This window comes from Melospiza georgiana, chromosome 2, assembly GCF_028018845.1.
Source record: "Melospiza georgiana isolate bMelGeo1 chromosome 2, bMelGeo1.pri, whole genome shotgun sequence".
NCBI classification, from domain to species: domain Eukaryota; kingdom Metazoa; phylum Chordata; class Aves; order Passeriformes; family Passerellidae; genus Melospiza; species Melospiza georgiana.
This window is the reverse complement of record NC_080431.1, coordinates 81,903,650-81,931,154: the sequence shown is the minus strand read 5'-3', so window position 1 is coordinate 81,931,154 and position 27,505 is coordinate 81,903,650. Positions and strand designations below refer to the sequence as shown.

Below are 27,505 nucleotides of genomic sequence, written 5' to 3'. Positions count from 1 at the left end.
ACATTCCTCCACGAGCGCTCTGGGGCTTTCTTCTGGGTGTGCCCCCCTGGTTTTGGTGTGTGTGTAATGCTGCTGCTGTCTCCCCTCTGCAGGAACATCATCACCATTGCGGTGTTCTACGCCCTGCCGGTCATCCAGCTGGTCATCACCTACCAGACGGTGCGTTTGGCCCCATGGCTGCCCCCTCTTGCTTTAAACTTGCCCTGTGGTAGTGTTGGGCAAGGGTGACAGTCACAGTGGAACTGGGATCACCCAGCAGTTCTGCTCTGTGTGAGGAGCAGTTCACCTTAGCTGCTCCTGCTGCACTGTGTTGATGTTACAGTGAGCTTGGCTCATTGGGCTTGCTCTTCTGCTATTTCTGCTTGGGGAGTGGGAGTGCTGCTGTTTTCCTGATCAACTGATGGCTCATCTGGGTCCTGTTTTATTTTAGAGACAGGAGGAATTTGATGTTATCTCTAAGGGACAGCTGAAAGCAAGTAGTGTTTGCTGTGATTTCTCCTGCCTTCTCCCAACCTTTGCTACCCTGCTGTTATGCAGATATCTGCAAGCAGGTCTGTTGGTGGGGGGGTTGAGAGCACACAATGTTTCCTCTGAGGACTGTTATCAGATTTGTGGCCCTTGACAACATCTTGTCCCACCCTCAAAGCTTTGCTTGCAGATGTCAGTACTCCCTGTGCTGGGGCTAGAGCTAGGCTGTGTCCTGGTACACCTTGTGTTTGTGCTGTGTTTGCATGGGGCAAACCCCCCAGAGCAGGGAGGATTTGCTAATGGCAGGCCTCCCATCTGTCCAGGTGGTGAATGTGACTGGCAATCAGGACATCTGCTATTACAACTTTCTGTGTGCTCATCCCCTTGGGGTGCTGAGGTGAGTGACCCTTTCCTCACTGCATATTTGTCTCATGCCTCCCGAGTGTTTGTGCTGTGCCCAGGTCGGGATTTTATGCTTGCCAGGCTCACAGTAGCAATGTTGATAAGACCACTGGGAGTTTAGGACTCTGATCTTTGTGTTTTGCTCAGCTGTGCTGCTCTGTTGCAGTGAGACACACTCACCCTAGAGCTTGTGGCACCTGGGTACCCCTTACAAATCCTTGGCACAGCAATGAGGTGCTTCTATACTCTGTTGGACACTTTTCTCCAAGGAGCAGCAGCTCTGCAAAGAAGTTCAGATCAATCCTTCCAGTGTAGCATTTCTCTAAATTAATCTGTGCATCCAAAGAAAGCCCAGAGCTGGGAATCTCTCAGAAGTGTTAAATGAACGGGGACAGGTGAACTATTCAAATTAAAATTGTCATCAGGAGTGTTAGATTGCAGTTTGGCAGGTGTGGAGGTGGAAGGTGGTGGAGGGGGCAGCAAAATGGATGCAGCTTATCACAACCCAGGGTTCAGCTTCCTGCTGCTGTGCTGCCTTTGCCTTAAACCTTCTTCTTTCCTGCAGTGCCTTCAACAACATCCTCAGCAACGTGGGCCACATGATGCTGGGCTTTCTCTTCCTCCTCATCGTGTTGCGCAGGGACATCCTCCACCGCCGGGCCATGGACATGAAGGATATCTACACCCTGGTAGGAGGCATGGCTGCGTGGGGCTCAGTGGAGGCAGGGAACATGGAGTGGACTCAAAAACCAGAGTGGTACACAATGGGTTTTCCACTTGTCTTCCTTGCTGGAAGGTTGAATCCTCCTCTTTTTTCCCTCCTAGAAGAGTCTAGGTGGGATGCTTGTGTTCCTGCACACCCCAGTGCTTTACTGCTTGCAGTATGTCCATACTGTTGTGGTTGGTGACCCAGCCTGGGCCTTTGAAGACAAGGAGATTAATAGAGGGAGGATTCCCATGGCTCTGGATTTTCCTACAGTTCTTGCTGTGGAGGAACTGGGACAGCAGGAGTGTCCCAAGATGCTTCTCTTTATAGTGAAGTTTGATTTGTCTTACACAAGAGCTGCTTACGATAACTCAGAGGAATTTGGCTGCCTCAGTCTCTGAAGCAGAGATTCTTGTAGCCAGAGCTTCTCTAGGCTCTCGTGGGAGAGGATGGAGAAATCTGCAGCCCTGTGGGCAGAGGTGCTGGTGGTTTCTGGAGACAAACAGCTCTGTTCTCATGGGCTTGGTATCAAGTAAAGGCAATAGGAGTTGTAAGGGTCTGCTGCTTGTGGTTTTCAGGTGAAATCATGGCCAAATTGGGATGGAAATGCCTTCTCACATTGGCTGATGGGCTCTGCTCAAGAGCTTCTAAGACCCTACTGACCACAAGAGCAATTCTGGTCAGTCCTCTCTGTTTTGGACAGGATGTAGTATGGCAGGACGTACAGGACAGAGATTTTCATGATGTCAGTACCAAGACACCGAGGTCTTCAGATGCGAACTTCCAGGGTGATTAGCTTAGGTTTGCTGCCTGTGGATTCACCTGGCTATGCCATGTATCTAAATCCAGATCCTGTGGTGGCACCCAGGACTCTGTGCTGCACTGGTGACTGGAGGACTTGTGTAGGAGTTAGGAGGAATGAAGTGATGGAGAATGGAAACTTGCCTGTGATCAGGACACTGAGGGCACTCACTATACAGCTCTGCTCTCTTCCAGGACTATGGGATCCCAAAGCATTTTGGTCTCTTCTATGCTATGGGCATTGCTCTGATGATGGAAGGGGTGCTCAGTGCCTGTTACCACGTCTGCCCTAATTACTCCAATTTCCAGTTTGGTAAGCTGATTTTACTTTCTCCTTTTGAGCTGGAGCTAGGATTCACCATGTTCTGTCTCTTGCTGAGTTGCTGACGTTTCCCATCTCTCTCTACCCTTGCAAGTCTCCCTGGACCCTGCCTGTTTCAAAGCTCAGTCAGGAGGTTGTGATGCCCTGTGGGCACTTATTTTCTGATCCTGTTTAGTTTCTGTTGCTCCAGAGCACAGAAGATGTGCTGCTGCAAGGTGGCAAAGCACAAAGTGCTGTACAGTGTGGTGCAGCAGCAGGGCCAAACTTGAGGCTGGCAGGCACAGATCCCTGACACTGTGTGTGCCCTTGGAGCAGCTTTCTGGGCCACTGGCAGAAGGTGTTCACACTGTTTCTGTTGTGTCCCTCCACAGACACCTCCTTCATGTACATGATTGCAGGGCTGTGCATGCTCAAGCTCTACCAGACCCGGCACCCAGACATCAATGCCAGCGCCTACTCCGCCTACGCCTCGTTTGCTGTGGTGATCTCCCTGGCTGTCCTTGGAGTGGTAGGGCTCCCTCTTACTCCTTCTACACTGCTTCTCTGGAGGGAGGTGGCATGGCTGGGAACATGGCTGAGGTGTGAAAATGGCTGGGGAAAGCAGCAGAGTAAGATAAGAGTGTGTTAAGCAGCTGTCAGCATTTGAATTCTCAGTTCTGCTGGGCTTTCCTCCTTCCTTCCCCTGACCTTTCAGGCAGGAGAAGAGCAGAACAGTTTCCTCTAGGCAGGCTCTTGTTTTGGGCTTTGCCCACCACATGCCATCCTTCTCAAGAGGAAAAATTCAGATGTGCACAGATGGTCTTCCTGGGGCATGATTCACATTTGAAGAAAGAGGGGTGAGGCTGGCTGGGCTTCAAGACAGGTATCTTATACCTAGTTGCCTGTGCCTATTTCTCCCCTTTGGAGTACTCCATCTTGTTTGTTACAGCTCCTGCAGTTGATTTTTGTATTTCTGGAGAGGAGCAGGATTGGGATGATACATGGGGGGCTCTCAGGCAAATTCCTGGAGTACCTGCCTATGGAAGGGCCCTGGAGCAGAAGCTATGAGACTTCGCCTGTTTGCTACTTTGCCTGTAGCACTGCAAGTACTGAGCTGGGCTCACCAGGATCCTCAAGCTGTGCTTTTCCTTGGAAGTCTCTGCTTCTCTTCTTTTGAAGGACTCATTTTCATTCATCACTAACCAGGCAAAATCCATGGAATTCTTGCTCTGAACTAGCAGCTAGATCCCAGTGGGCTGTTAGCTCCTCACTACCAAATAATGCCGAGGTCTCTGTTTACAAGACTGTCTGTGGGATAAGGCATGCAGGAGGAGCTGGTGACCTTGGGACTTCCCAAGAATCTCTTGATAGGTGTGGTAGATCTTGACAAGGTTCAAAACACTGAGACTTTATTATGAATTGCTCTATCTTTTGTGGGATGCTTTGAAGCTGTTCAGTGGAGCTTGAAAGCAGCATGTCTCCCTTGTTCCATTCATGGACAGGTGTCTTTTCTGCTTGCTTTTTAGTGTGTGGGTTTTTATCTCTGCCCACACAAAGTGAAATTTCAGGAGAATGCTTTGCCCCAGGGTGGGGAAGTGGTCACAGCCTGATGGCAGATCAGAGTTTCTGGACTTCTTATTGTATGAATGAGAAATTAGGATTTTAATGTAGCATTAACCTGTGCTTGCAGTCATTCCAGTCCTTGCAGGACTTCCAGTCCTTAAATAAAATGAAAATGCACTGTAGGAGCAATTGCCTGCAGAGCAGTTCTGTTCTTTTTGGTCTACTTCAGTACAGTTGTTAAAGTAATGGTTGGTTCCCTGTCTGCCTTTGTAAAAATCCACCTCCTGGCCAGAGAGCTGCTGCCCAGCTCAGCAGAGAGAGCTTACTTGGCCTTGTATTTCTGCTCCCTGGGCCAGTGCTGTCCAGCCAGCCTTGTCTAAAGGGGCATTCAGAAAGAATGGCCTCCTCTTCAAATGCTGAGCTAATCTTGCTTCTCTGGACTTCATTTTGAATTTATAGATCTGTTTTCTGGTGGGAAGATTTAGGGTTGTTTTTTTTTTTTTATTCAGTGAGGTTGTTTAATGTCCCATGGTGATACAGCACAGGAAAGGACTGTCCTGCTGAAAGAGGGCTCAGTTTACTTTTAAAATGTTTTTGCTTTCAGGTGTTTGGAAAAAATGACATGTGGTTCTGGGTTATTTTCTCACTGATCCACATTTTGGGCTCACTGGCTCTCAGCACCCAGATCTACTACATGGGACGCTTCAAGATCGGTGAGTGCTGTGACTGAACCATCTCCTCCCAGGTGCCTCCTGTCCTCACCTGCGTCTGCAGCACAGTCCTGTGGCCCCTCTTCTGGGCTATCCTGTCCTCTCTTTCCTGGCCTCTGAAGTCCTTGTGCTCCTGATTCCCAGTGGGAGTGAGCAGGAGCTGTGTGCTCTGAGGGAGCTGCAGTTCTCCCTAGTGCTGTGGTACACCCTGTCATGGGGTGGGGGGGAGAGGGTCTGCTGGGGAGCCTGGCTCTTGTGCTCTGCTTAAACCTATTTCTTCTTCCTCTTGTGCCCCTGTCTGCCTCAGATGACCCTGACTCAGGTAACTGCAGCTTTCTTTTTTCCCCTCTTGGACTGATTGTGCTGAGCTTTAGCAGCCAGGGATTGCATGGATGAGTGTGGGGAGGCAGGATCGTGTGCCACCTGGGGTCAGCTCTTGGGAAGTGAAAGCAGTTTGCCAGCAGCACTGCCAGTCCCGTTCCTTGGCCGGAGGGGAGCGATCCAGCACAGGAGAGCTCAGATCTTGGTGCAGGAGCCTTTCCAAGCTCTGTGTTGTGGCTAAAGGGGAACATGTGTATTCATGCATGTTTGTCCATCCCTGCTGCCACTGATGGCTCTGCAGTGAAGCTTCTGCAAGATTTTGAGAGCAGGAGTGTCTTGAGTGGGCTCTGCCCCTCTAGGACCCTCTAAAGCCTGTGGGGCTTGTTTCTACTCTTTCCCTGCTTTGGCAGCTTGTTCCATGGAAGGAGCTTCTCCCCTTTCCTACATACACACACTTCTTCCAGAGATGGGGTTGCAAAGCCAGCCTCTTTACATGCACAGGCAGGGCCTGTGTGACTTCTGGGCAGTGTTAGTGTAGAGGAGGATTTTAAATTTGTTTTTGTTGTAACCTGTTGTTCTGGCCAAATGCCATCTACATCCTGTGGTGGCTGCCCTCCTGCTCAGCACAGAGTGCTTCCAAAGGGCAAGGCATGAATCTGCTGACACCTTGGGCTCTCTGTTGTCAGCTGGTGGGTGTCAGCTTCTTCCTCACAGCCATTTTAGAGCTCAGTGTGCTGGCTGTCCTGGCTTTCTACCCTTTCCTTTGACAGACATGGGCATATTTCGGCGAGCAGTGATGGTGCTGTACACGGACTGTATCCAGCAGTGCAGCCGACCAATGTACATGGTAGGTGACTTCTCATCCCAGCACCTCCCTGCAGTTCCTCACTCCTTTAGGCAATGTGCAGAGGACAGAGGAGGAGCTGTGTGAAAAAGTGATGGTGCTTGCTCCCCTTGTTCTCCTTCCCCCAAAATGGCTAGGTAAGTGTAGGTCTCTGATCTCTGCTGGAGTGGTTTACCCCCAGCCTCCAGGCCTCCCCTGATCTCAGGCTTGGTGAATAAAACGTCAGAGCAAAGGTGATACAAGTGTGGCAGGATGTGCCTTTGCACTTGCTCTCTGGGAGCATCCATTCAGAGGAACAGGTAGGAGGCTCTGTGCAGTGCAGCCTCTCTGGGGAAGGCTGCAGCTATTTTGGGTCTGTGGCTTAAGCTAAAGCAGTTGCCATTTCTGCAGCACCTCAGGGCAGATAGCAAAAAGTTAAGAAAAGGTGGCTGTTACCTTGTGTCCCACTGATTGCTTTCTCCTTAGCAAAGAGTGCTTATTAGGGCTTGAAGCTACATGGAGTTGTTATCCATAAGCCTTCTTAATTTTTTATTTATTCTCCCATCTCTGAATAAGCAAACCTGGTCCACTCAGGCATGAAGTAAGCCTGGCCAGCCTGAAACAGCTACATCATGAAAGCAGCTGTAAGCATAAATGCACATGCCCCACAGATATAACCCTTCTGCCTGCTGTTGTTACAGTGCTTCCCCAGCTAATGGTGAGATGGCAAGGAAGAAAAGGCTCCCTGAATATGTGCAGGATGCTGTCCAAGCATCCTCTTTCACGTCCTTGCTCTCTGCAGTAATTCTTTTGTAAAACAGTGGGAGGGGAGGAATCTAGCTAGAAAAACAGTAGAAGCAGTCAGAGGATTCACAGAACCTCCTGAGGCTGATCCCTTAAGTGCTGAGCTTGTCCTTTTTTACGTGTTTAGTCTCCTTACAACACTTTCTTAAAATTTTTGAGGGTCAGAGCAGTTCCCATCAGATAAAAGCTCCCACAGAGCTAGGTGCATGTGTGTTTGCAGGAACTGAACTCCAAATCCTCACATAATACTCCCCTGAATTTCTGAGGCAAAGGCCTTTTTGCATACTCTTATCACTTTATATGATCATCAGTGTCTTTTCTCCAGGACAGGATGGTGCTGCTCATTGTTGGGAACCTGGTGAACTGGTCTTTGTAAGTACTGGGGTGTTGGTGCTTTGTGTATTTGTGCATGGGGGCAGCAGGGTTTGGTACAGGGACATGGTGGCCTGGAGTGATGGGGAGATGCAGCAGTGTCTTTGCAATAATCCTGACATGTTTGGGCAGGCAGGCTGCTCTGAGGGTGGCTGGCAGATCCATGGGATGCAGTGCAGCTCTAGAGCTACATGGAGCATCCCCTGAGCATTTCAGCTGGGGGTGTCTCATGCTCGTGTTTCAGAGAGCTTGTGCAGGGACTGTGCTGCTGAGTTGTGCTTCCCACAGAGCTGGGAGATCTCTGGCACAGCCAAGGTGCAGGAGACCTGGCAGACATAGCCATGGAGCCTGGCTGAGCAGTAACTGCATGGAGGGATCAGCTCTTGGATGACACCTCAAATCATTGCCCCAGGCTCTTGCTTTTCACTGAAGCTGCTTCTCAGGGACATGCCTTCTACCAAATGGACAGGCCTAGGGCCAGATCCTACTGAGGGAGATGTGTTTGGCCATGGGTTGGAAGCAATCCAGGGCCCTTGCCTGTCCTCTGGGGTCTCCAGTTGCTTCAGCAGCTGACCATGGCTGAATTTCCTTGGCTGGGAGCAGAGGCAAGCAATGCACTTCCCCCAGGGAATTGGGAAGGTGTGGCACTGGTGCTGTGTCCTGCAGTACTGGTGGGGGGTAGAGCAGTGTGTGGCTGTCACTTTGGGGATGTACCCTGTCCCCAGTGAAGGGAAGCTGCTTGATGTCCCTCTGTCCTCTCCCTCAGTGCTATCTTTGGGCTGGTGTATCGGCCCAGAGACTTTGCCTCCTACATACTGGGAATCTTCATCTGCAACCTGCTGCTCTATCTGGCCTTCTACATCATTATGAAGGTAATGGAAGGCAGCTGTAGCTGTCCCTGGGGCTCCTGGCTCCAAAGGGGAAGGGATGGGCTGCATCCCTTTTTTTCTGGCTGCGATTTGAGTTCCTGTGGTGCTGCAGATGGATGTGAAGGGACCTTTGTGGGGCTCTGGCTGGGACAGGGTGTTGGGGAGGGGTGGTGTGGAGCCTTTTCAGGGGTGGCTGGGCTGTGTCTTTGGAGGGTGGGCAGCCCTTCCCAGATGCAGGCAGTACAGGCTGGTGTGTGAGCCCATGCTCTGTGCCCTGGACAGAACTCAGGGTGTGTCCCTGTCTGCAGCTCCGCAGCTCTGAGAGGCTCCTGCCCATCCCCATGTTCTGCATCGTGGCCACAGCAGTGGTGTGGGCAGCTGCCCTCTACTTCTTCTTCCAGACCCTCAGCAGCTGGGAGGTAAATTTCCCTTTTACTGTTCTTCTGTCCATCTTTTTCTCATCATCTTTCCTTCCTGCTGCTTGTTTTGCACAAAAATGACTCTGGAGAAGAGTCTTGGGCTGCTCATGGGGAGCTAAAAGGGTTTAACTCACGTAGCAGACTTGTGAAGGGAGCATGGGAAGCTGTGCTGAGCCAGAAATGACTGTAGCTGTGTAGAGGCTGTTTACAACCAGGTGATCTGGAGGTGGCTGGTCCTTCCTAGGGGACAAAGGAGGAGCTGGGGATCTGGAAGGAAAAGTAGGAAAATCCTAACTGGGAAAATCCTAATCCTTCCATCCTCCAGGGATGGAAGACATCCCTGGAGCAGATGGCCACCTGGAGTCAACCAGGTCAACCTGCCTGGGGTTGTTAGGGCTCTTGGTGGTCTGGGAGCCATTAAATCCTGGCTGGGTGCCTTCTAACAGGATGTCACATCCATCTCCATGGAAATGAGGGGCTTGTTACAGGTGGTCTGGTGGAGGCTGTGCAACTTGTGCCATGCAGGACCTCAGAGGTGGAGACCAGAGGGTTCTCCTTGCACGTGGGTTGTGGTCCCAGTTCCATTTGGAAGTCCAAGGATAACATTGTGTTGTTTCTGGCCTGCCCGTGCCACATTTCTGGCCAGCACAGCAACTTTTCCTGGATCCTGCTTGGTGGGTCAAGACAGGGTGATTCCTGCAGGGTCTAGTGTGGCCAGCAAGGGCCCAGTAGGGGTGGATATCAGGTCCTGACCCTCTGCCTGCCCTCCTAGGAGACTCCAGCAGAGTCCCGGGAAAAGAACCGGCCGTGCATCCTGCTGGGATTCTTTGATGACCACGATGTCTGGCACTTCCTCTCTGCAGCTGCCTTGTTCTTCTCCTTTCTGGTGAGTCCTGCTGAGCCTCCCACTCTGCTGGATGGCCTCTCCCTCTCCTTTCACCTTGCTCCCCTCTCTCCACATGGAGCTGTGCCTGCTCCAGAACTCCACCGAAGTGTCCCAACTCCTCTGCTTGGCTCTACCTCCTGACATCCTTCACAGTGGGATGCTCCTTGTCAGTGGGATCAGGCTTTCTCCTTTATCTTTTCTCTCTGCCAGTGCCTTCTGGCCTCAAATTCCCGCTGGGGCTGTGAGTCACACAGCTGTTGTGGGGAAGCTGAGGGGATGCTGCTGTGAACAATGATTCATGGATTTGTGAAAACCTCCCGTAAAGGCAGGGCATGAAGATCTGAAAGGAAGACATCCCTGGGCAGAAAGACCTGACTCTGGCTTTCGCTTTCTTCCTCAGGTCCTGCTGACCCTGGACGATGACCTGGATACGGTGCGCAGGGACAAGATCCCAGTGTTCTGAGTCCCCAGGGACGGGGCACAGAGGTGTCCCAAACACTCAGCCAAAGGCACTGGGCCACTGTGTCTGTGCAGAATGAGCCTGTTCCATGGCCAGCAACCCAGTGGGAGCAGGGAACTGGATCCCCAGCAGGCATGGAGGGTGCTGTGGCAGTGAGGTGGGACCAGGAGGGAAGACGACGTCACTCCTTTCCCGCCACATCCTGTGGGGCAGGCTTGATCCAGAGGCCAAGGCCCGTGCACAGCCCTCTGGCCTGTGGGTGCAGTGGGTGCTGGGGCCAGTGAGGGGGGAGGAAACAGGAGGGAGGCACCTCAGAGACCTTTGCTTCCCTTCCTCCCTGCTGATGTGCTCCACTTCCTCTCTGGTGAGCAGGCTCGGGGAGTGCCATGCCAGCCTTCCTGCACAGGGAGCTCATGGCTGCACCCTGTGGTCTGCTGTCCTCAGAGCTCCTTTCAGCAGCACTGGGGGAGCATTTGGTTCCTCTACTGCAGCAGCCAAGGGAGAAAAGGACTCCAAGCTGAGGTGGCAGTGGGGGGACTGGACTGTGTTTTCTTTCTTTCCTCTTTTTGTTGGAGAGGCTCCTTCTGTAGCTGGTGGGGAGCTGTGGTACCAGGGCTGCAGCGTCGGTCAGAGGTGGTGAGCTAGAGCTGCCCGTGAGGGCTCTGCCAGGCTCAGAGCCTCCTGCCTTGCTGCCTTGCAGCCTCTCTGTCTCTCCTGCTGAGCAGCCACTCCTCTGGCAGCTCCTGCTGGCACTGGGCAGGGCTCTGCTCCCTCTCAGGGCTCCACCAGCGCTCTCCTGGAGCGACCCTGCCGGAGAGCGCACAGCAAAGCCACAGCCTCGTGTGGCAGCCCTTGGCTCCTGCTGGTGCCTTCCCAAAGGGACAGGCTGGCACAGGGAGGCTTGCCAGCAGCTCACACTCTCTCCTCTCATGAGCTTGCCTTGGACAGCCTTGGCAAAGTCGGTTCTCTTCGGGCTGGGAGGATGAAGGAGATATTGGGGCAATTGGTGTTGAGCTCTTTACCGAAAGATGTGGACCAAATTTTCTTCTCCAACTTGTCCAAATCGGAAATGAGTTTTTTAATGGCTTCTGCATTCTTTCCAATTTCTTTAGTTATTTAAAAAAACAAGAAGGTGTTAATTATTTCAGGCCTTGCATCTAAAATGGGACCTGTTTTGCTAATTTGCAATTAAAAAGTGTTCTTTGAGGCCTGCTGTCCTTATTCTTGTCTGCCTGAGCATTTTTACTTTGGTGTATGTGCGTGTAGCCAGTGATGCAAAGGTTTCATTCCACTTCTGCTTACTAAAGCAGGTGACTCTGGTGATGTTTTACTCCAAGAGTCTGTACCTTCTTGAAGAGTTTTGCACCAGCTGGTTTTTATTTTTTCCTACGTTGGAGTTTGTCGAGATGGTCAATAAAATGGATGTTCCTGGTTCCCTGCTCTGCAGGTTGATCTGAATTCTTCTTGCTCCTGCTCTCAGCAGCAGCAGAGACAGCAATCAGGGCAGAGGGGTGCCCAGTGGTGTCATACAGCTGCTGTCACCCTTGGGACTGTCACAGGTGTTTCTGGAGCCATAGGTGTGGATGACCTGCTTGTTCTCTTAACCAAATTGCCTTTGAAAGGCTACATAAAGAAGAGACACTCTTGTTTGTCACTGCAGTCCCTTGGGCAGGGTGAGGAGAGGGCTGGCAGAGGAATGACACAAGAGGCTGCCAGCCTTTATCTTCCCAAGCAGAGCTGTGCTGCTCTGGAGTGTGCCGGGGTAGCTGTGCCAGACTGAAGGAGGACCTCTGTGCCCTCAAATTTGTCCAGTTCTGGGGACACATTCTTATAAAATATACTTTCTCCCCGTTTTTTCATCATCTGTAGTCTCAGACCATGTTTCAAGCTTGTATTTGTTTCTAGACAGGAAGCTGGTTATCTTCTCTAAATTGAAATGTGAGGAAAAAATAATGTTGAGCAGCAGTTGGAAGGCTCGACGTAGGAGGTAGAACAACATATGGGCTTGCTGTGCTGAGCAGAGATGAGCACAGCATGGAATGGTAAGGTGGTAGAAGGGAGGGAGAGGGAGGCTGGGGAACAGCACAGAACAAACAGAAAACCATGACAGGATTCAGTTAAACCAAGGAGAGGCACCTCAAGCCTGAGAGATGGGAGGAAGGGTTGGAATAGTCTCCCTGCTGCTTCTGTGCTTCCAGTTTTCCAGTTTCAATTTTTAACATTTCCTCTTAGCTTTGCCCTGCCTGCTGGGCTCTGTTGGTGCTTCAGCTCTCTCACCTGGTGGCCACTGACCCCTCCATGGCTGTGGCTGCTGGGGCCCTGGCTGGGCACTTGGGCACTCTGTGCTCCCAGCTGTCCGAGGCATGCTTGGCTCTGCAGCCCCCGCCCCAGAAATGCAGCTTTTCCTGGCTGCTGCTGTCCTTCTTGGGCAGGAGGAGCAGCTTGCTGGGTACATTTGCAGAGGTCATGCTGTTGTTTCCTCACCTTGCTCTGCTCACAGAGGGAGAGAGATGTGTAGGGGTAAAAGCAGAGCAGCGCCATGGAATTGTGTTGGGAGGTGAGGAGGCTTTTTTGCTGCCCATGGGCTGGTAGTGGAGTTCTTGTTCCCCCTGCTGTGCCCATGCTTGGGATAAGCTGCTGTCACAACTCCTGAAAGGGAAATAGCAGTGCCATGGGCAGGGATGCCTCCCACTTAGAACAAGTTGCTCAAACACCCATCCAACCAGGCCTTTCTAAAGATGGTGCACCCACCACCTCTCTGGAAAATCTGTTCTCGTGTTTTACCACTCTCATTGTAAAAAATGTCTTCCTTACATTCCATATACTCCATTTTCTCAGGAAATGTAGGTTAAATTGTTCAGCCCAGTACAAGTGAAAGGAGAAGGAAACAGCTTCTGTACAATACTGACATCCCCTCACAGGGTAGGAAAACCACCAGGGTTGTGTGAGCTGTTACAGCTCCCCCTCGAGCCTCTGGAGTGGCACAAGAGCCGCCAAGGCAGGGCAATGCACTGAGCATGAAAAAGGAAGGCAGCTCCTTTGTTTGTCCTGTTTCCCTTCTCCTCTATGACTGAACCTGGCTGTCACTGAAGGAACAAAAGCCCCTCTGTCTTAATACTAAACTTCAGCCTTTTTAAAATTAAGACCTTCCCTAAAAGCAACTTCCATACCTGCAAGAATTTTGAAGTTTACAAGCCAGGTGTTCTGGAGCCCCTGAAAATAATTGTTTCCTAGGAATTCTGTCAACTTCAGGATTGTGCAATCTCCCAAAAAGCCTTTACTTACCTTGCAGGGTCTCTGTACTGCTCTCATCCAACCTGCAGCCTTTAGCTTCAAACTGTGACAGAACAACTGTCTTAGACCACTTCCAAAGCAATGCAAGGGGACTGTGATGAGAAGCATTTTATAAAATGAAGTTCTGTCTCAACAGTGATCACTGTCACTGGGGCAGGGACAGCACCTGCCATGTATTTTTTAGATACTACACAAATAGTATTTATTTATTCCGAATTACATAATTTTATATCTCCAACTAATATGGTGCATTACTCTGGTGTATGCAGAGAATGTACATCAGTAGAAAACTCTGATTTTAAATTCCCAGTCTCAAAGCAAAGCTTTTATTTTTACCTCTACTTAAGAGTGAACAGCATAGCTTTACATGGGGAAAGAAAGAACACGATATTCAGAGTGATTTTCTCTTTTTTTTAATAAAATACTATCATGTTCATATCTATACAAATAATTATTACAACTATTAAACAAAGTATTACATTTAACAATAGAAATCTCAGAACTCTGAACAAGATCATGGGTTGGGATATTTACACCTGAATGCAACACATTTGTAAAAAGATGTCAAAATAAACAGAGCAAGATCTTATTTACAATTGGAAGATGATGTTCCTGTTCATTCATTATAGATTTCTACTGCAGAGTTCCTATTTTCCATTACAAAATAGTAAGGACTTTCCACTGGGACTGTATCCAAGTCATGTATAGCTGTATAAAACAGAAGCACAGCAGAAAACTCTGGACTGAATATAAATAATTTACATTGTGGAGGGCAACAGCATCTTTGATTAATCTCCTGTGGCAAAATCCATACTTGCTTCCCTTCTCACAGTGAGCAGGCAGGAACAGGGTCCAACCCCCCACAAGCTCTATTGTTTCACACTTGTGATTGCCAGAACAGCAGCACATATTGCAAACTTGGAAACCTTCTAATAAAGATACTTCTGGTGAGGCAGAAACAAAAGCCTTTTTAAAAAAAGTTATCTCAGAAAAACTGGTATCAGCAAATAATAAATGGTGTCTGTGTAACTGAGCAGGGCTTGCTCACAGAGAATATGAATTTGTATTGTCAGGTCCAAAAACCTCTGCTCAATCTTTCACCAGTTCACAGAGGAACCTTCTCTCAGTGGGAATAAAGCCTTGTGCTCTGAGGTTTCCAATTTATGGACTGCAGAGGCAGTAGGAAACTGAAAACACCCTCACACAAACCTGTGTCTGCTACCCATGCTGGGTGGTGGCAGTGGGAGAAGGGAACAGCAGGAGGTGGTAATAGGTCAGGTGACAGCAAGGAATGGATCTCCTTATAGAATTGTATCAGCAAACAAAACAATTATGACTGATGTGGCACAAACAGAGCCAATGCTACTCTGTCTTGCCAGGGGAAGTAAGATCGTTATAAAGTGATGAGCATGAAACTTCCTAGGGGAACAGCAAGAGATGGCAGCTCTTAGCACACTCAGCGTCCAGGAACAGTGGGAGTCTGACTGAGCCCTTGAGCCAGGACTGCACAAGTACCGCAGAAAAGGTGAAAAGACAACAGGAGACCAGGAATAATTAAATGGCTCCTCTTCTCCAGCCATGGCCTCCGCAAGTTGCCCTGCCACATGACTTGTTTCCTGCAGCAGCACTACAGACACCAACCACAGCAGCAGCACAGCTTTAAAGTGCAGTAGGAAATCTGTGCCAAGTTCTGGAGGCTTGGGACTAGCACCTGCTTTTACTTTTTTTCAGAGAGGTGCTCTTCCACCTGGGCAGCAGAACAGTGACAAGCTGGACGTCTGAGCTGGAAAACCCATTCCAGCCCCCAGCTCAAATCACTCCAGCTCTCTTTAACTGTTCCTAAATGAGGTCTTTTCTCTCAAGAAAAAGGTATATAAATATGAACACATTACTATTTTATTGCCTGCTTTCAAATTAGTCTATCTCTGCTCTTACTCTCCTAGGCTGTTTAAGGGATTAATATGGACATACATGCAATCCAGCCCAGTATTATTTACTATTGTTTGTTGAAGTCATATAGGCCAAGCTGAAACCCACAGCCATGCAATGCCTGTCAGCTGTGGCACTTCCACCCCAGAGTTAGTGCCCAGCCTTTCCCTTCCACTGCTGATTTTTCTAAATTAAGCAGTACTGGGTATTTTTCCTTCCTTCAAAGCCAAAACAAACCCTGTGTAAGTAACCTTGAAAGAAGTACTATGGAGGAGAAAATGCCATTCTCAAGCTAACAAACCACAGTTAAACTCACAAAATCTCTTCCAAGTATGTCTTGAAAAACAAAGGAACTGTTAATTGCTGGGTAGTCCTCAGGAGAAAAAGAAAATTGATGTCATTGATGCTTGCTGAAGAAAATGTGTTTGCTTGTAAAATGGTTTTCACAACAAGTAAACCAGAATCATTCCATCTGCAGAAGCTCCTTTTTCAAGCTGCCCTCTCCAAGCACAGATCAAGGTAAGGTGACCCTTATCAACCTGGCAGCTAAGCACAACAGGTTCAATGGGAGGGGAAGGGAAAACTGAAGAAAAGAAGGATTCATAAGATGTTGCATTTGCTTCTCTTCCTGAGAGCAGAGCCTGAAGGCCCTGAGCAAGGAGTGAGACACCAACCTGTCAGTGCCACAAACTGACCTACAAAACTGAGTGCAAGAAGCCCAGTGGATGTGGAATGGCAGGTGGGATTTCTTCACAGTGACAAGGAAAGCACCAAACAATTTAAAAACTAACAGAAATTTGGTATCTGATTTCCTCTGTTTTGATGTGAAATATCCAGTCCCGCACTGTCCCTCGTACAGACAAAAGAGCATGAACGTGAGAGAAGTTGAAACCCACAAGCTGCTCTCAATCCAGAGGACCAGGCCAGGTTCAACATTCAAAGCCCATCTTGGCCAGTCAATTACACCAAAAGGCTACACAACAGATCCAATTTTTCTTTAATTAAAGTTATCTAGAAGCCAGTCAGCAGTGTGAATATCAGAATTTGGATGAATGTGTTGATATGATGCCCTCACAGAGAGGTCTGCCTGCCTTTCTTGTCACAGCAGTCTCCTGATCCCACACTGATGCCACGGGACCTTTTAGTGTCACTTACAGAATGAAAAGAGACTCACACAGAACTTCAACAGAAATTCCTATGTTCAGGGAGGGAAATGAAATTAATTTCTCCATCCTGGTCTTGTCAGGTTTCAGAAAAAGGCCCGAGGAGGGCGACAAAGTGTCCTGTCACAACAAAATACAATCCTCCAGAGAAGGCCAAGGGTCACACAGTAAGTACTTCTCAGCCACTCACTGCACAATTGTGCAGTTCCTGCAAAATCCCAACAGTGATTTCCTGCCCTGCAGGCATCCTGTGAGCAAGGAGGAGAGGGTTAGGTTGTCTTTGTAAACAGAAAGTTTACAAAGTTTACAAAGTTTACTGACAGTCCCTCTTCAGAAAATAATGTGCAGCATGGAAAAAAAACCAAATAAAATCACAGCTGACGTATTCTATCGTGAATACTCAGGACTGCATTAACCTTGAGACATCAGCAGTAAATATGAGCAGTAAGAAAATAGAAGAGATATTTTAGTTGAAAGGAACCTATAGTGATCATCCACTCCAACTGCCTGGAGTGTCTCCATCCACTTCAGGACTGAGCATGTTGTCCAAATGCCTCTTAAACATGCTTGAGGCCTCAACCACCTTTCCAGCAAGCCTGTTCCAGTGTCTGACCACCCTCCTGGTAAAGAAATGCTTCCCAATGTCCAATCTGAACTTCCCTTAGTGCCCCTTTGAGCCATTTCCATGTGTTTTGTCAGTGGATCCCAGGGAGAAGAGATGAGCACCTCCCTCTGCACTTCCCCTGTCAGGGAGCTGCGGAGAGCAGGAGGTTCACTGTCTATCCAGAATCCCTGTCCAGAGCATCTGCCAACAGCATCTCTGAGTTTGGTATCATCAGCAAACTTGCCAATGGTGTGTTCAGCTCCTGTGTCCAGATCAGTGATAAATACATGGGACAGAACTGGCCCTGGAACTGAGCCCCAGACAACACTGCTGGTGACCAGGTGCCAGCCAGACATGGCCCCATTCACTGTAATACCTTTGAGCTCCACCCTTCAGCCAGCTCTTCACCCAGCACACCATCAACCTGTCAATCCCATAGCTGAACACCCTGTCCAGATGGATGCTGTGAGGGACAGTATCCATAGCATTACTAAAATGGAGAAAAACTACAGCCACTGCCTTCCTTTCACCCACTAGGTGAGTGACCTTATCACAGAAAAGTGTCAAATTAGCTAGACAGGACTTCAACTTTGTGAACTCAGGTTGCCTGTGCCTGATGGCTGCATTATTCCTTAAAACTCCTTTCAACAGTACCCAGGATAATATTCACAATTTATAATCCTTAATTTATAATATTCACAATTTTTCCAGCAGCCCAGACTCTCACAGTCTGTAGTTGCCTGTGTTCTTCCCTCATGCCCCTTCTGCAGATTGCAATAACACTGGCTACCTTCCTGTCAGCAGGGACCTGTCCAGACTCCCAGATCTTCTGTAGATGATCAAGTGGGGTCCTGCTGTATGTCCTGCTTGCTACTTCAGTACTCTGGGATGCATCCTGTCTGGTCAAGTGGATCTGTGGACATTCAAGCATTGCAACAGGTTTAAGTTTATAAGCTCTCTCCAGTTTTAATAGACATGATAAAGTAGGGTAGTTTTCCCAGCAGAGGAGACAAAAAAAAATATGGTTTTCTGTGAATGTCTGGAATGATGAGCAGGATTAGAATCTTTATATAAAGTCCTAGAAGCCAAGGCTTAATTTTTCACTAGTTTGTCTTGAAAGCCAAACCCATTGCTGCACACACAATTCCTTTTAAAGAGAGCTAGAATGGGCATGTTTGCTTCCCTCCTCAAAGGCCAGACAAGTGTGTGTGACCACAGAATGGCTGCTGCTCCAATCCCCATCCCTACCATCCAGAACCCATGGAACAGCCCCTGTGAGAGCTCACCTCACCTCTGAGGCAGAGCCTTTGAGACTTCCTGCCCCACAGACACCCCTTTGGTCAAGAGTCTCACCAGGGCACACCTGCAGCTGGCTGGGCTGGTTTGAGGCTGAGAACTGACTCATTCCTAACCCCTGCACAGGCCAGTGGCTGCCACTTGGTGACTGCACTGTGGCACAGAGAAACTGCCTTGCTGTGAACTGAAATACTCAATTACTTATGAGAAACAGAGAACTGATGCACCACTTAAGATAAGCTCAACCTGAATTAACTCATGATTCCAGGCAGAAAGGGACTGGGGGTACTGGTTGACACCTGACTGAACATGAGCCAGCAGTGTGCCCTGGTGGCCAAGAAGACCAGTGGCATCCTGGCCTGTGTCAGCAATGGTGTGGCCAGCAGGAGCAGGGAGATCATTGTTCCCCTGTACTCAGCACTGGTGAGGCCACACCTCGAGTGCTGTGTCCAGTTCTGGCCCCTCAGTTTGGGGAGGACCTTGAGACACTTGAGCACATCCAGAGGAGGGCAATGAGGCTGGTGAGGGGCTGGGAACACAAACCCTGTGAAGAACGACTGAGGGAGCTGGGGGTATTTAGCCTGAAGAAAAGGAGACTCAGGGGTGACTTTATCACTCTCTACAACTCCCTGAAAGGTGGTTGTAATCAGATGGGGTTGGTCTCTTTGTCCAGGCAGCAGCTGACAGAATGAGAGGACAGGCTTAAGCTGTGCCAGGGGAAGTTCAGGTTAGACATCAGAAAAAAACTATTCACTGAAAGATTGATGGGGCAATGGAACTGTCTGCCCAGAGAGGTGATGGAGTCACCATCCCTGGACATGTTTAAAAAAGACTGGACGTGGCACTCGGTGCCATGGTTTAGTTGATGAGGAGGTGTTAGGTTAGGTCATAGGTTGGGCTTGATGATCTCAAAGGTTTTTTCCAATCTAGTTCATTCTGTGATTCCGTGATTCCTACCCAGGATCAGAACTGTTTTACTTCACCTTGCAGGAAAACAGCAGACTGCAGGTTACAAGAGCAGAGATGTTGTCAGGACAGACTACAGACACAGCTCAATTATTTTTCATGGTAAAGCCGCCTTACTTTCCTGGATCAGTGTAAAAGGGCTTAGCAAAACCAAAGTCTGGGCAGTCAAGCTGTGGAAAACTGTTCTAGGACCCTCTTTGTGGGTCCTGTTCTTTGACATGGAGAAATATCTTCCTTTCCACCTTTCAAAGAAAAAGAAACAAAACAAAACAAAACAAAGAATTCCAGGGAGCCTGCTCCTGCCCATGTCCTCACCAGGAGCTTTGTCAGGTGCCAGGAGCAGCAAGATGATGCACTGGTGAGCCACACACAAGCAGAGGATGACTGCATGCCAGGGAACCTCAAGTTACTATGTTGTTTGAAGAATTAAACCCAGAATGGTACTTCCAAACACAAAAAAGACAAGTATTTCTGCCCCGTTAGAAGAAAAAGCACACTGCAGCGACATTAAATAAATAAAATTTACCCAATTCTTCCCTTTCCTTTAAAAGAATTAGGAGCAAAATTTGTGAAAGTACTGGAGACTCAGCCAGCACACACATTCACTCCATCTCTCATGCATCTACAAACACATCACCCTTCCTCAAATCCCAATGTCTTCCTGTGTGTTTCACTCTCAGCACATCCATGCTCCTCCTTCAGCCACAATCACACAGGTTTAGATAAAAGGTGCATTCAAGTGCAGAGTACTGATATTAACTCAGGCTCAATCCTATCAGCAATATCAAGTAAAAACCGTGCCCCCAGGAATCTCCACTCATTTTGTGGGATGTGACAGGCTCAGTCCTCCTCCCATGTGATGCCTGCTACAACAAAGGGCTGTCACTCACAGAAAGCAGAAAGCTGGTGTTACAGCATGGGCCAAAGAAAAGTAGAGAGGGGAAAAAAAAAGAGACATTGAGATGGTGCTAAACAAGGTACAAAACCCACCCTGAGGTAACTTGCAGCAGTCAACAATGAAATGGCAACACACAAGGCTGCTGACTCTGCTGACTGCACCAGGAACTGTGAGCTACAATGAAACAGGGACTGAGTTCAGCAGTAACTGAAGCCACTGCTGAAACAGATCCAAACAAGATTCTTAGAAAGTCACGGGTTAAAGAAATCTAAATTTTCTAAAACAGTATTTTTAATTGCTGACCATGGGAGCACACAGTAATTTTCACCAGGTAAAGTCAGCCTTAGGTTAAATGTAGGTGACAAGCTTGAGACAGACAAAAGCTGTACAACAAATGCCTCTTCCAATTAGCACTGGGTTAACACAGACTTGACTTGTGTTGAAACTCCTGAAGATATTTTACAAAGGAAAAAAAGAAACCCAAACCATTCCTAGCTCCTCTGCAGTTTCAGGTAAACACATCAGTAACAAACTGACACCTGTAGCACTTGTTTCCTATCTCCATACGGATGCTCTCACTCCATGTATTACTGAGGGTGGCCCTTACCTTGGGACAACCAGACATCAAACCTGATTGTTGGAAAATCAACAACCAGCATTTGCACAGCTCTCAATGCTGCATCCTTACCGTTTCCTAGTAAGTAAGCATTGCTATAGGCACTGGTACTTTAGAGTCAGTAAGGTGGGTGGAAACACAACGGAATATGGAAAGTACCAGAGACATACATTGAGGCAAATAAACAGTGATGCTATGAATGGTCTCTCCAGGGGTGATGCTAAGATCTGCTTCCTTCTTCTTAAATATATAAACAACAAATCAGACCAGAAGTCAATCTGCCAGTTTTCATACAGCTGAGCTGCAGTCATGACCTAAAATATGGCTTATATTGTGGGCAGGGCGGTTTGAGGGCTGCTTGGAAGAATCTGAAGCAGATGTGTTTGCAATGGAAAGCAAAGGTGACATCGCTGAGCCATCTGGAGGAAGAGCTGTGGCTATTTCTGGAAACAAAGAAGTCAAGTTAAAATTGGATAAGTGCGATGTGTTGGTCATGTGCATTGGTGGCATATCTGGAAGCAAAGGAAAACTTGGCTGAGCAAAACCAACAGGCCTGGGAGGAGACAAAATGGATCCAAATCGATTGTTTAAACCTCCACTGCTCGGCTTCTCCGTGCTTGGGTTGGGAAACATTTGATTGGGAAAGTAAGGGATGGAAATGTCATTGGAGAGGGTGGGATGGGCAGGAGAGTAGGGTGGATAGAAGGAGGGCAGTGTGTTCTGAGGATCAACTGGGATTAGAGCTGGTGTCCGAGTGGCACTAGGCTGGGTGACCGGTGGGATGAAAGAAGCGTTAGCATTTATTGGTGGATTCATGCCACCCTCTGGAATAAAAGGGAATCCAAAATTCTGGGAGAGCGTATGTTGGTCAGGGGCCGTGTTATCGTTGGACACTTGAGGGCCATCAGACATAAATCGGACAATGCTTCCCCTTTTTTCTATGGTGGACTGTTGGCGCCCGAGGATCATGCTGCCACTGGTGGACAGAGGAAGATGGGGAAGACTGGGGTCAAAGACATTTCCATGTCTCTGATTTCCGGATCGATTCCTTTCGGGCTGACGTATTTTAGAGCCCCCATTGTCTTGCAGAGGATGCCTGGAGCGCTGAGTGACCGAAGAATTTGGCTGACGAACAGAAGGCTGCCCTTGCTCGCCATTTCCATGAGAAACTGCAGGGTGAGGGTGAGCTGGCCGCACAACTCCATGCATATTGCTGGACACGGGTGTATTCATGTGGTTCTTAGTTCCATGACTGTCCGTCATCCTCATGGGGTTGGACTTCTGCACAGAGATGTTCGGGCTGGTATTGCGGCCCTGAATGTCCCCTGAGGAAGAAGAACTCGAAAAGGGAATAGTCAATGAACTGTTCCTTGTGTTAATTGCCCCAATGGACATGTCACAGCTTTCCCTGCTCTGGCCATCACCATCCCTTCGGATGTGGACGCTCTCCCGTGCTGGGGGACAGTTGTACTCGATTGTGGAGGAGGCACCGCACTGCGTGTTCCTTTGATGTTCTGGGATTGATCTTTGGCTTCCACTGACTTGATCTCCAAGGTGAGGGGCAAGCAAACTCTGCATGAAACTTTGGTGGCACGTGTTTTCATTTTCCCTCGATGGCAGGGTATTCCCCGTTGGAATACCCTGCACTGGGGGGTAGGGCAGTCTCTTCTGCCTCTCTATGGATGGCGCAGCATTCTGACCAATTCGGAACGCTTGTGACTGCATGCCCCGGAGGGAGGACACAGAATTGCCAATTTCACTGTTTCTTGAAGCCTGTACGTCAAAATTGCCCGTTGGTTGTTGATTGGGTGCAGATGGCTTAAATGTCTGGCAGTCAGAAAGACGCTGCACATCTGAGCCAACAGTGTGATCGACTGACAAGCGGCCCTGCATATTGTGAATTGCCAACCCTTTGCTTCTAGAAACATCAAGATAGCTTCTCATTTCAAGCTGGTCAGAAACCCTAGGGCCTTGAAGAGATATTCCTATTCTCTGCTCGGAATTAGAAGGCGTCTTCCCAATAAGAGCCTCAGCAGAGTAGCTGGAAACTCTGTTTCTTTCCTGCCTGTGAGGGGTGCATGTCATATCTGATGGTCTGGAAACGATACTGGCCTGGGACACCATCTGCTGCTCTAAGCCCCTCGAGGTCATAAGTCTTTGCATCTGATTGTGCCCTGACACGTGTTCTGAAGTGGAACCTTGCTGTCTGCTGCCAACATCCTGTTGCTGTTGATGCATAATATCCTGATTGATATGGCTCTGAGGGTGGTTATGGTGGTTTCTGCTTGTTGCAGGATTTTCACAGTTCTTTTCAGGCTGGGATGCTCCAAAGTGCTGCTGCATCTGCTGCTGCATTTGTTGGTGGTGAGGATGGGGCTGACCACCCTTCTGCCGTGTTTGATCACTTCCATGGTGTTTTTGCTGTAGAGAAAGCTGTGTGGCTTGTGTTCCCTGGATGAGATTCCGTTTCTTTTGCATCTGCACCTCCTGCTGTATCGTCCGCTGCTGGTGGACGCCGTGGGGCTGAGAGTGGACTGAATTTTCCCCATGAGTGACGTGGTGCTGCAGCTGGTACAAGTGGTGCCTCTCTCTTAACTGCCCAGCCTGCTGCTGCTTCAAGTAGGGGTGATTGCTGTGAAGGTGAGAGATGCCTTGGGCAGGGACATGTTGGATGGGCTGCAAGTGCTGCCCTGCCTGGCCTGGCTGCTCTGAGAGCGGTGGCTGAGAATTGCACTGAACTTCAGTTTGTCTCAAAGCCGGCGTTACAAAATTGCTGTTGGGTGGGAATAACCTATTGAGGCCATCAGTGTGTACTTGATTGCTCACTGGTGCCACTGAGTTGGATGAATTAGGAGGAATCTGAGTAACCAGCATCTGTGTTTGATCAGCAATACCCTCTGGGGTCCGGTTCATCAGCGTCATCCCCTCCAGCCTTATGGGTGCTGTCTGGCACTGCTTCTGCCTCTTGGCTGTAGAGAGCAGCAGGTCATCCTGAACGGCCCTCTTGGCAGAGTCTTTGCGACCTTCATGGGTTTGCTGCTTTAAGTGGGATTCCTGCAGCTGGGGAGCCTGCATGCTGCTTGCCCTGATAGCATTCAGTTGCTCCTGAGCATATTCACTCATCAGAGCAGGTCCTGGAGACGGATTGATGTATGTGCTAGATGGAAGGGAGAGGCTCACGGTTGCAGGGATGCTTGCAGGCTCTGAAGACTGGGATAAACCTGAGCAACTCACCAGGGGATGGACAATGCGGCTCTGGTGTATCAGATTATTCACGCTTAGACTGGTTATGCTGGGTGTCTGGGAAGTGGAAATCTGCAAAGGAGTGTTTGATGTTTCCACACTTCCTACAGAGCAGCTTGGCTTCTCAACCTGCCTATCAACATTTGTCTGTACTGTATCATGAGCACTGAACTTGTTCGGTGCTGCTTCTAGCGGTCCTGCGTTGTTTTCTTTCACTGACTGAGGTTTAAAAGGCTGTTGTTCTCTCTCCAAAGGTGCAACCTCATTCTTAGAGATGACATCCCTCGTGTTAACCTGTATTCCCCCTCCACCTTTCTCAAGGCTTTCCTGGTCAAAAATAGCTCTCGCTGCAAGAGCTACAATGTCGGTCTGTTCTGAAAATGTGCAGCTGTTACAGGTACTGGTAGAGGTGCTGCTGGTGACATCTTCTCTGGTGGTATCTGGCAACATAGATGCAACTGAGAAGCCCCGACTGCTGCCAGAGCTGGTTGACATGGGGGAGTCTGCCTGCCTGCTAGTAATAAGGGAAGCACTGACTACTTCCTGATCAGAGATGCAGGAGTGAGGCTGGGAGAGAGTGTCACTTTCCGTGTTCATCAGCAAGAGTTCCTGCTTCTCAGGCAAATCAGCATTTGATTCTGCTGATTTAGAGCTTTCCATAGGAAAATCAGAATGCTCCCCCTGAACAGTAAATGAAGAGGTTTTTTCCACAGCTGTTCTTTCTTTTGTGAGATCAGACAGCATTTTGCTTAGACCCTGTCCTTCTAACAAGTCCGCATCTTGCATTACCACTGAGGAATCCTGCGCAACATTGCAGGACTCCGAAATCATTCCTGCCTTGGAAGTATGACCTGCTGTGCTGCTCTGTGCTGCTGAAGTCCCATTTGCAACCTGCAAGTGTGTAACCTGTGCTTCTTTACCAGAGGGTGTTAAGGTGCTGGGGGGTGTGCAGGGTTTGGGGGACTCTGATGGGACAGAGGCACGTGGTGGGTGGCTCTGAGATCCCTGCGCCTGCTGGCGAGGAGCAGCATCTTTGGCCGGCGGGGGAGCGAGCAGCAGCTGCTCTGACACTACAGGCTCCAGTGGTGAGGAAGCAGGCACCTCTGCTGAGCTCAGCTCTGGGGCACAGGGGGTTTTCACTGCCTGCTCAGAGCTTGCAGCCTCTTTGGAAGGAGAGTCAGAGATGCTGATGTTGCTCGCTGCAGCCGCGCCGCCCGCCTGCGCTGTGGTTACAGCCTGTGATGCTGCTGGGGCGCTTTCTGGCGGCCCTTTGCCACTTGAGGGCTTTGCCACTGCTTCCACAGGAGCACAGTCCACCTTCCCTGCGTCTTTGCAAGGAGCTGCTGGGCAAGACACTTTATTATTGACTGTTAGGTGTTTCTTTGTGCTTGGCTTTTTGTTTGTCCTTTTTGATTTTGCACTGGATGGCAAGCCAGCAGCCGCTTTTTGTGGGGAAGCGTTTATGGAATTAGATACACTGGTTAATACTGAAACCTCTGCAGGCACTGAAGATGCCACAGAAGCTGGCAATGACACACAGTTGACTGTGGCAATCTGGTTATTGACAGTTGCGGGATTGGTGGGGTGGCTGAGAGACAAGTGCAAGCAGCTCTGCCCAGCCATTTGCGATATGCTTTGATTGAGGTTAGCTAAAGCACCAAATGTGTTGAGGGCAACATTGGTATTTGGATCTTCGCTGGTGGTGGGCTGAATAATTTGCATAGGGGCTTGGTTTGAAGCTCCAGATGAAGACATCACAGGCTGCAATGCAAAAAGCTGCCCATTTAATGAGATAGTCTGAGGGTGCTGTTGGTTGGACATTGTCACTGAGAATGTCTGCGTAGAGCTAGAAGATGGCAAAGAAGATGGCCTTGGTAGTATATGGACAAGGTGTTTCCCTCCAAAAGTCTGTGGAAGAGAGGCATTTTGCATGGTGCCACTGGAGTTGGCGACTGCAGTTGGCCCATTCACGGGAACTCTTACAGAAGCAGAAGGCTGAGCTGAGAGGAGGGGAAGAGGATTCTGATTTGCAGCTTGTATAATTACAATTTGCTGACTAACATTTTGGCTGGGAACTTCCGCTCTCACAATGGGTGGGCACGGAGCAGGGTTTGGAGGCTGGAGAATGATGACATTCTGGTTAGCTGGTGCTCCTGTCACAGCTGAGGCGACTGGCTGAGCCATCTGAATCACCTGCATAGCTGAGTTTAATGGAAGGATGTTTCCTGCAGCCTGAGCTTTAACCTGTGGCTGGCTGATTAAAGGCTGTATAGGTACAGGTGGGCACGAGGGCAAGGTAACTACAATCTGTTCAGCTGCCTGGCCATCCCCAGGCAGAGAAGCATGCAAACTGATGCTTGTAGTCAAAGGCCTGCTGTGGGCAGAAGACACAGTGCCAGCAGCATTGACTGGCTCGTTGAGGAGGGCAGTCATGATCCCAGATGGCGTCTGGCTCAGCGGCTGAACCGTGTTTCCTGCCAGCTGCAAGGTTGTCCATGTGGTCTGTGTGTTCCCAGCTGAAGGCATCCGGGTAAGGCTACTCATGTTTTTCAAGTCTGAAGTGCCAACACCTGAAGAGCCTGAGAAAGACCAGCAGTTCTCCAGGGGACTGGCAGCCAGAGTGCTTATTGCTGTCACAGCCTTAACTCCTTCTGCTGCAGATGTCGCCGGCGTGCCAGCACTGCTGACCACGTCCGTACTTTTGGGGACATTTGCAGAAGAGCAGCTCTCTGCAGGTCTCACAGGTGGCACACGAGCTGTGTCCATGGTTGAAGCGGTGCAGCTCTCCTGGAGGTCACTCCTGGAATTGTGTGTGTTTGAGCAAGCTGCATTCACCTGCTGACCTTGGGAGGCTTCCACGGAGGCACTGGAAGGAAGGCTGGTTCCCTGTGGGAGCGTTTTCTTTGTTGATTTAGTGCCCTCCTCATCACTTTTACTTTTGGGGGGATTTTGCTCATTCTGTGGTGCGGTATTTGAAGAACACTGTAGTTCCTGCTCTGCTGCAGGCCGAGGTGTGCCCTGTGAGCTGGCAGGAGCAGCGCTGGGCACACCTCGCTCGTTCTCCGGGGTGGAGAGCTCAACAACATTCCCTGCTGGAGCTGTCTGGGCAGACGCCAGTGGAGCAACTGTAGGTTGTGACCATGGTTTATTTTCTGTGGGATAAATACCAGCAATTGTCACAGGAGTCACTAGGTTGCAAGTTCTCTGAACTGGCACAACGTTGGCTGTTTGCTTTTGTAAATTATGACCGACATTAAACGTTATTCCCTGCACAGATGCTCCCTGGTTATTTCCATTGGGCTGAGTCCCATTTGAATAAACAATGATGTTCTTTTGAACCTGATCACTGGGAATAACAACTGAGACCTTGGCATTTTTTAGGTTTCCTTTCCAGTGGATTGTAGGGTCATCATATAAGCAAATATCATTTGCTTTCAGTAGCTCGATGTATCTCCCGTTTTCCTTTTGCAGTTCATCCAACTGTTTCCGGAGTTTTTTTATCTCTTCAGCTACAAAACAGTGAGAGCACTCCATTACATCAGCACCAGAGCAAATAATGAAATAATGTTACCACATGATTTAGAGAGTAAA

General features: G+C 49.2%; 2 protein-coding genes across 2 annotated transcripts in view; one reads left to right on the top strand and one right to left on the bottom strand.

The window, feature by feature from the left end:
• Positions 1-11,345, top strand: part of SIDT1 (SID1 transmembrane family member 1) — a 39,855-nt gene extending 28,510 nt beyond the window's left edge. Inside the window, exons 14-26 of the mRNA XM_058045378.1 lie at positions 93-159; positions 792-865; positions 1,436-1,559; positions 2,573-2,690; positions 3,071-3,207; positions 4,846-4,954; positions 5,259-5,273; positions 6,043-6,119; positions 7,225-7,271; positions 8,038-8,143; positions 8,449-8,559; positions 9,332-9,445; positions 9,846-11,345. Coding sequence (XP_057901361.1) covers positions 93-159; positions 792-865; positions 1,436-1,559; positions 2,573-2,690; positions 3,071-3,207; positions 4,846-4,954; positions 5,259-5,273; positions 6,043-6,119; positions 7,225-7,271; positions 8,038-8,143; positions 8,449-8,559; positions 9,332-9,445; positions 9,846-9,908 — 1,162 coding nt within the window. The 3' untranslated portion in view covers positions 9,909-11,345. The remainder of the gene's footprint in view (positions 1-92; positions 160-791; positions 866-1,435; positions 1,560-2,572; positions 2,691-3,070; positions 3,208-4,845; positions 4,955-5,258; positions 5,274-6,042; positions 6,120-7,224; positions 7,272-8,037; positions 8,144-8,448; positions 8,560-9,331; positions 9,446-9,845) is intronic.
• Positions 11,346-12,215: 870 nt separating this feature from the next.
• Positions 12,216-27,505, bottom strand: part of USF3 (upstream transcription factor family member 3) — a 36,636-nt gene continuing 21,346 nt past the window's right edge. Inside the window, exon 6 of the mRNA XM_058045174.1 lies at positions 12,216-27,423. Within this exon, the coding sequence (XP_057901157.1) occupies positions 20,960-27,423 (6,464 nt within the window). The 3' untranslated portion in view covers positions 12,216-20,959. The remainder of the gene's footprint in view (positions 27,424-27,505) is intronic.